The sequence below is a fragment of the Austrofundulus limnaeus genome, unplaced genomic scaffold (genome assembly GCF_001266775.1).
Source record: "Austrofundulus limnaeus strain Quisiro unplaced genomic scaffold, Austrofundulus_limnaeus-1.0 Scaffold1120, whole genome shotgun sequence".
NCBI lineage: Eukaryota > Metazoa > Chordata > Actinopteri > Cyprinodontiformes > Rivulidae > Austrofundulus > Austrofundulus limnaeus.
In genome coordinates, this window is record NW_013953522.1 from 65,805 (window position 1) to 73,535 (window position 7,731).

The window sequence follows — 7,731 nt, forward strand, 5'->3', positions numbered from 1 at the left end:
TGTCTAATCATTGCAGACAAAGACCTTGTTTTATTATTTTTACCTTATAAAAAGCTGTTTATATCTCCATGCTCGCGGGTCGCCACCACAGGCAGCTGCCATCTTGTCTATGAAGGCTCATGAAGGACAAACTGCGGTGGCGGCATCAAACACGGTTTTAGTTGTGATACTATAAATGTAATATTTGTTGTCTGTCATTAGCTACGTTTACATGGACAAAAGTAATCAGATTAAACAGCCGTTCGGAATAAAAATGCGTCATGTAAACAGCCCGTTCCGATTATTCTGATCCGATTGAGCTCGATCCGAATAAGTTTTTAATCCGAATGAAAAGGGTGGGTTATGCCGAATGATAATCGGAATGAGGTTCATGTAAACACTTAATCTGATCATCTTATTCTGATTGTAGAAAACTGACCTGGGCGCATGTCTGCTGACTTTCATTCACCCGGTTAGAGGAGGTGGGACAGCAGCGCTCCAGCTGCGCAACACCGTGCAGAACTTTTCCTCCATGCTCTCTTAACAGATGAAAAAGGAGGCAAACAGCAGACGTTGCTTCGCAAAAAAAATAAAAATAAAAAGCACGTATTGCTTCATCTGCAGGCTGCAGCTCAACCGAGGAGATGAGTAAAGACGTCTCTACTGTTATTAAAAGCTGACACGGGTCCGTCCTGAGCGCACAGAGGAGCTTTGTTTACGTTTGTAACACGGAAGTAGAGCTGAACGTTTACAACACTGTGCATGTCCGGATTTTTATTCTGAATAAAACTCTGGTGCATGTAAACACTTTTCATGATCGGATTGTATCCATGTAAACAGTACATTTGGATTATTTAATCTGAATACATTTCAATCCGATTAAAAAATTTTGTGCATGTAAACATAGCTGGTATAATTTTACTTATTAAAGCTCATAATCTTACCACTTGAAACATCACTAGCCCTGAAGCTGCTGGTAGACATCGCGGTTGGAATTATCAAAGGTTTTTGACACCTGAGAGACACCGTAGCGTTTGGAAGCGGGGGTGGGGGGAGGACCAGGAAGGATTATTCAACCACTCAACCACTAGATGTCGCTAAAAACAACAAATCCTACACACTGTGCCTTTAAGCACTGTAACAAAGTAAATGTACTTAGTTACTATAAACCTCTGGCAATGAGTGAGGCGTTTCTATCTTTTCTAATCTCCTCCATGAGACACTCTTCAAAATTTGACTCCATTTCATCCACAAAACGATGCAGATTCTCAATTTTATTTGCTTGGTGTTGCATTCGATGTGAACTCGCCTGGCAGTTTATTGTGCGACACCGAGGACACAGATGTAAATAATGATCTCTGTGCGGACCTGTCTGGTGGACAACCGCTTCGAGTCCACCTCAAGTCCGCGCGGACCTCCACGGAGTAAAGTATGCCTGAGTACGAGGGGGCCTTTATCCTCTGTGAAAATACCTGTTTCATTTAACAAGAGTTTTCAACTATTTACAGTTTGATTTTTGTGGCCCCCTATACAACTTACTACGGAAGCCGAGAGCAAATGTTTTATGCGTATAAATTTTTTCCATGGTTTTCGTGAGATAGCAACATATTTATGTATGTATGTGGAAAGATAGTGAGTTATGTTCCAATGGTGTTCTCGAGATAACGAGTTATGGTTTTCCTCTTGTGCATCATCCAGTAACCACGAAGTTGGCCTGGCCCCCTCAGTCACTGATGAAGTTTATTATATCAGCAGGATCACTTAAGTGTAGATGCCTGCTGAGCTACAGTCGGGCAAGCCGTCTCCTTAAATGACGAGGGCTGGTTTAATCTGTACAATAAACACAGTGCGATTCCAGCCTGTGTTGGACCTCAACAGAAGTAAAGTCTGATGTGTTGATCAATGCCAGGTTCTCCACGATCTTTTTAAGAACACTAAGAAACTGATCATTCAAGAAAAGATAATCATGTTGTTTTCTAAAGAAAACAATTATTTTCTTGTGATAATGGAAAAGAATTATCTTGTTATCTCAAGAAAACGGTCGTTCACACCACCCACGCATCCTTCCAGCATTGATGGACCATAAATATAAGATATGGGAAAGACAGGGAATCACCTCATTCTGTAAGATAATAAAAAAGGGGGAGTTATTAACTTTTAAAGAAATGTGCTATACTTTTGGGATGAATAGAGAAGATTTCTATCGTTATTTACAGATTCAAAGTTTTTTTAGGAGGGAAATCATACTGTAACTACAGACTTTGATACAAATCCAGGGATAATTCAAGTATTTATGGATGCATGTGCTGCCAAAAATTCAAAGCGCATCCTTGGTAAACTTTATAGAAATTTCACAGCTATGAATAAGAGCTCAACAGAGTACAACAGACAGAGGTGGGAGACAGAAGCAAGCATTATAATTTCACAGGAAAAATGGCAGCCAATGTGGAAGAAAATTCTTTCCACTACAAACTCTTTGATATGGAGAGATTTCTGATTTTTTATTACCCCAAAACAGAAATCTAGATTAGGTGACTCACAGACTTTTTGCTGGAGGGAGTGTGGGGTGAGACCTGCGGATTACTTTCATGTGTTTTGGGCATGTCCAAAGATGAAAACTTTTTGGAAGGATGTGAAACAAATAATCTTTGAAATCGTGGACATAACCTTGGACCTTTCCTTTGATGTTCTATATCTTGGAAGGCTTCCTGAGGGTCTCAACACATGGGACATATACTTATTGAAGATCTGTATGGATGCAAGCAAGAAGGCAATTACTAAATGTTGGCTTCAACAAAACCCTCCAACCATGAAGCTCTTTATAAATATTATAAACATGATCCATAACATGGAGATGCTGACTTTTTCAAAACGTCTCCAGAAAAAGAAAGGAGAGAGACTCTGGGGAAAATGGGTCTGTTATATACCCAAAGATGTAACCATTAATTGATGACAACTCAAAAGCTTCTAATTACTCTGTTTTATAACTTGCACCTAACTTAATTTCCTGAGAATTTAATTATTCTGTTTGGTTTTTTTTCCTGTTACTTCTTCTTTCATGGGATCATGAACAGAAATATGTCTGTAAATCACAATGATAAATAAGATGATGTGTTATCGTTCACTCCAGCCCTCYTGTATGTTTCTTTGATATTATGTGTTTACAAAAAATAATAAAAACAAAGTTAAAAAAAAAAAAGAAAACGGTCGTTATTTTGTGATACCGACATAATTAACCTGTTCTCTCCAGAAAACCATGGGAAAAAATGATAAGCGGAAAACAGCTCTCAGCTTCCGTAACTCACAGCTTGTGGTGAAGTTAGGAGAAAAATGTCTTGTATTATTATTCAAATGTCATTTTAATTATAAAACAGAAACAATCACAGTACCAAACAAAGGAAATCTTCATGGTAAATATTGTTATACGAACAAGTTAACAGTAGACATTATTACTTAACATTAACACAGAGAAACGTTGATTCTTACTCTTTGAATTCAAATGAACCTTTCTTCCTCTCTGTTCTATTTATTCACAGTTTGGAAAAAGGGTTTTTGTTTACTCAGCTCCATCCACACGGAACATGTTGCAAAAAGACTGGAAATTAACAGAACTTATTTCATTTAACACTTTTAAGTTACGACTGAGACCACTACAGATGGCTTTCTTAAATTGTGACTTTTTAATACTTATTTTGTATTTTAATTGTGCAGCTAATTGTAACTGTTGTGTAACTTTTGCTGCCTCTTGGGTAGGACTCCCTTAAAAAAGAAGTTTGTAATCTCAATGAGACCTCCCATGTTAAATCAATTTTAAATAAAAAAACTTTTATCATTACTAATTAACATCAATACGTAATGGAGAGTCTGAATATCTATTGCAGAAATCTATTATTCTGTTCATGCACCATGATCAGAATAATGTTAAGTCAACCACTTAAACTTTTTATGGGTTTATCAATAATGCAAATGTACTTTTTACTGGTACAATGACAAAATTTTACATCTTAATTTATACTTGTAACAATGTGCATTAGTAAATAACTTTAAGTTAAATTCTTACTAGCAGTAATGTTATTAAACTGTTATTAGATTCAAACGGTTAACAGAGATAAGAGTGGGAGTTGATTATATGGTAAACAGCCTGCCATACTTTGTACAAACGCAAGCTTACCAGAAGGCAAAGTTGCTCAGCTGAATTTGCACGTGCACAAGTCTCACCTTGCTCAACCTAATAGTATAAAAGGTACTCCGTATACCAAATGTAAACAAGCTGCTAACACAAAAGTCCCATGACAACTTACTTCTCATCTGTGGGGTTGAGACCTGGGATCCCAGAAGCCCTTCTGGATGACTGAAAACATAATTGGAAACTGATTGATGAACAATTAAAACGATTCATTGTATATTTCAGGGCAATGCCCTTGAAAAAACATCTCAGAATAACTAGTACTTTCTCACTAACAAGCAATAATATTACAGTAAATGACTGTATTATGTTAATCAAAAAGACGAAGTAAAATTTATAAGGCTGCCTATGTCATTTTTTATTTACATACAATAGCTCACTTTAGGTTGTGCTTAATTAAAACCCTAGCTAAATATTAGAATAAATGAATGCCGAAAAGTGCACAACATCATAAAATTCTATATTTATATAAAAAATGACATGTGATACATTCTAAATTTGTGTAAAACAAATGATCTCTTAAATCAAGCTTTTCCTTCTCAAAGACTGGCGAGAGTATAGCCTTGATAGCTAACGCTGCTGACGAAGTTTTAATTAAGTTACTTACCGGGTATAAATAAAGAACAGCGCCGACTAAAATGATGACAAACGTCACAGCAAAAATGGCGAAATCCAACATGACTGCGTTGCTGACTCTTTCACAGGTTTATCAGAATATTTTTTGCATGAATGATAATTTCCACGTCAACATTGCCTTCTCTGCGTTAGACCGCACAGCCTGGTTAGCACACAGACAAAAGTAATCGAGCTCAGAAGGACGTTGTGCGAAAGAAGCCAAAAACAAAACAAACCGGATGAGCGCCCCCTTCAGGTAGGCCCGCATAAGGTTTGAGTAATTCTTTCTTTGTTGTTCAGTCTTCAGCAAGTTTAGAATAAGGTAATTGGTTATTTGATGTCTACAAAAAAAGAGAGAAAAAATAAAAAAACACACAAGATTCTGGGTGGCAGGGAGTAACCGTGGCCTAGAGCCTCTCCAAAAATATATTAAAGTGTGCACCCATTGACAAGATTGTTGGCTTTAACTTTGAAAAACATACTTATTCCACTTTTTCAATGTAACTGGATCACATGCTTTTCAACCAATATAAACTCAAGATATATTAAGTCTTTACAGAAGATTATACAATTTAGTTGATCATGTTTACATTTCAGCAACATGCTTTTTTTAATAGTCCGTTTTATTAGCTGCCAGTTGTTTTTAACTAACACTTCAAGTGCTTAACTTACTTTTCTTCAATTAAAATGTTACATTTTTTGGTAATTAATTTTTGCTTGCAGTATGACAATATTACCTTTCTGGAAGGGTTTTTTTTTTTTTTTTTTTTTTTTTTTTTTGTATTTTCCATTTTTAAAGTAGGAAGTTGTGGATTTTTTTTCTTCATTTTCTTTTAAGCTTTTATACTGGAAACAATTTCAGGTCTTAGATCTTCATATTAAATAGAAAGAAAACATCTTCAGCCCTTCTAAACAGCATCCACTCCTCTGCTTCATCTGCTTTAAGTACGTTTGTATCTTCATCTCTTTTCCATTGGTTTTTCAGACAGTAGTTGTAAGATGAATAGAAGATTGTTAAAATGCTTTATTTAAAAATAGATGAGCATATTTTATTATAGAAATACATTATAATTTAAAAATGAGACGTCAAAGTTGAGCAAGAAAAGACAACATACAGGATCTCTCCACTAAAAAAATTAAAAAATTAAAAATCAGGCAGTGATTTCTGATTTGTCATCTGGCTTTGGAGGTTCAATCTCCATGGACCTCAGGTAGCCTGAAGAAGAAAAAGAAAGTAACGTGTTGTTTTGTTTGACAGGACTTACAGTTTGGACTGCTGTTTCTCACCTTCAGTGTAGTCTGTCTCAGGTCTGGTGGCAATCAAAACCCAAGCCAAACCCACAAGCAGAGCCACCACCAGGTTGATGGTGACCCACGGGTGAAGAACGTGGTGCTCCGACCCTGCAGGCCTGCGGCAGAAACTTTTTGAGCCTTCAAACACGTCTTTTTTTTAAATTTGGTATCAGAAGCTCACATTTTTGCAGTTACCGCACCATAATGTTGTGTTAAAGGAAGGGTAGAGGTTGATGCGATCGCTGGTCATCTGCTGGCTCAGAGACAGGACCAATGCTGAGAAATATACTGAGGAGGGAAAAAAAACAAAGTGTTTGCTAAAAGCAGAAATCAGAACTTTTCCAAGCCTCTGGGTTAATGATGTGGACTCACAGAACGAAGCCAGAGCCACTGGATCGAGTGTGATGAACTCCCGCAGAGCTTTGAAGCCTTTGGCCAAATTCACTCTGACAACAAAACAGTTTCGACTTTTTTATTATAAATGTATTCCTCTTAACTAAAGCAACACAAAACAGTTTTACAGCTATATGCACCAACATCTTTTAAATAACAGAAGCTGTTTTTTGTGTTTCTGTAATGTTAACCCTTTCATTATTTAAATCAGCCTCACTGGAGGTCTCAGTGAGACCCCAGAGACTCAAAAGATCTTAAATTATTTTTTTTTAGCTTTATTGCTGTGTAGCTGCAACTTACAGAGCCCTTAAGGAAACATTGGGGTATTGTTTTGGTGTTGTATAATAATTTTTGGATTGTCGTTACTAACATAATGTTTTGTATTGACTGTATTAAATGCATAGACTTGAATAAGAACACTAGACTGAGCCTATACCGTCCACTGGTAATGTCTGTGACAGCATGGAGGAGGAGGAACAGAGACCAGACAGGGCAACAGCAGCTAAACCCAAAATTCCTACTCCTGGGCCTGTCTGACCCGTTGGTTAAGCCTGAACACAAACGGTTTTATAACCTGCTGACTTTTACTGCCAGGAAGAATATTTTGCTTTTCTGGATTAAAGATTCAGGACCCTCATTGAAATCATGGCATGATTTAATACAGGAATGCATTCCTAATGAATATATTACTTGTTTACTTAACTCTTAACTGGACATTTTCAATTCTACCTGAGATCCCTACTTGAAATATGTTGGGCCTGAGGTGGCCTCTCATTTACTCCAAGGTCTACTGTCCTACTGATTGGTTGATTAAGGCTACTATTTTATTTCCTTAATGTTTCTTTATTTGATCTGAGCTACTGTATGTAATTTTTTTGTCTGCATTTCTTGTATTGTTTTTCGTTGTGTGTTTTTCTTAAATTAATAAATAAAAAAAGGGGGGGACTGTATTGAATGCATAGACTTGAATAACAACACTGGACTGAGCCACGCCCATCCTGTCCACTGGTGGTGTCTGTGACAGTATGGAGGAGCAGAAACAGACCTAACAGGGCAACATCTTACAGCCTCCATAGAAACTAATAAATAAACAACAAGCTGAACTGGATCTGTTTCACAGATTATCTGTCATGTTTTTACAATAAATTAATAATTATGTTAATTTCATTCAACAATCATGTAAAACACAAATTTATACCAGAAAAATGTAAAATTTATACTGTAAGTAACAATGATCTAAACCAGACCTGAAGTCAGCCTGTAAC

General features: G+C 36.6%; 2 protein-coding genes across 2 annotated transcripts in view; both read right to left on the reverse strand.

Annotated features, from left to right (window-relative positions):
* cyp20a1 (cytochrome P450, family 20, subfamily A, polypeptide 1) overlaps positions 1 to 4,987 on the reverse strand; it is an 11,015-nt gene extending 6,028 nt beyond the window's left edge. The window contains exons 1-2 of the mRNA XM_014030809.1: positions 4,773 to 4,987; positions 4,281 to 4,330 (exon numbers count right to left, since the gene is read on the reverse strand). Coding sequence (XP_013886263.1) covers positions 4,281 to 4,330; positions 4,773 to 4,844 — 122 coding nt within the window. The 5' untranslated portion in view covers positions 4,845 to 4,987. The remainder of the gene's footprint in view (positions 1 to 4,280; positions 4,331 to 4,772) is intronic.
* A 799-nt stretch (positions 4,988 to 5,786) lies between these two features.
* LOC106534235 (transmembrane protein 237B) overlaps positions 5,787 to 7,731 on the reverse strand; it is a 9,725-nt gene continuing 7,780 nt past the window's right edge. The window contains exons 11-14 of the mRNA XM_014030810.1: positions 6,446 to 6,519; positions 6,274 to 6,361; positions 6,068 to 6,189; positions 5,787 to 5,996 (exon numbers count right to left, since the gene is read on the reverse strand). Of these exons, the coding sequence (XP_013886264.1) occupies positions 5,932 to 5,996; positions 6,068 to 6,189; positions 6,274 to 6,361; positions 6,446 to 6,519 (349 nt within the window). The 3' untranslated portion in view covers positions 5,787 to 5,931. The remainder of the gene's footprint in view (positions 5,997 to 6,067; positions 6,190 to 6,273; positions 6,362 to 6,445; positions 6,520 to 7,731) is intronic.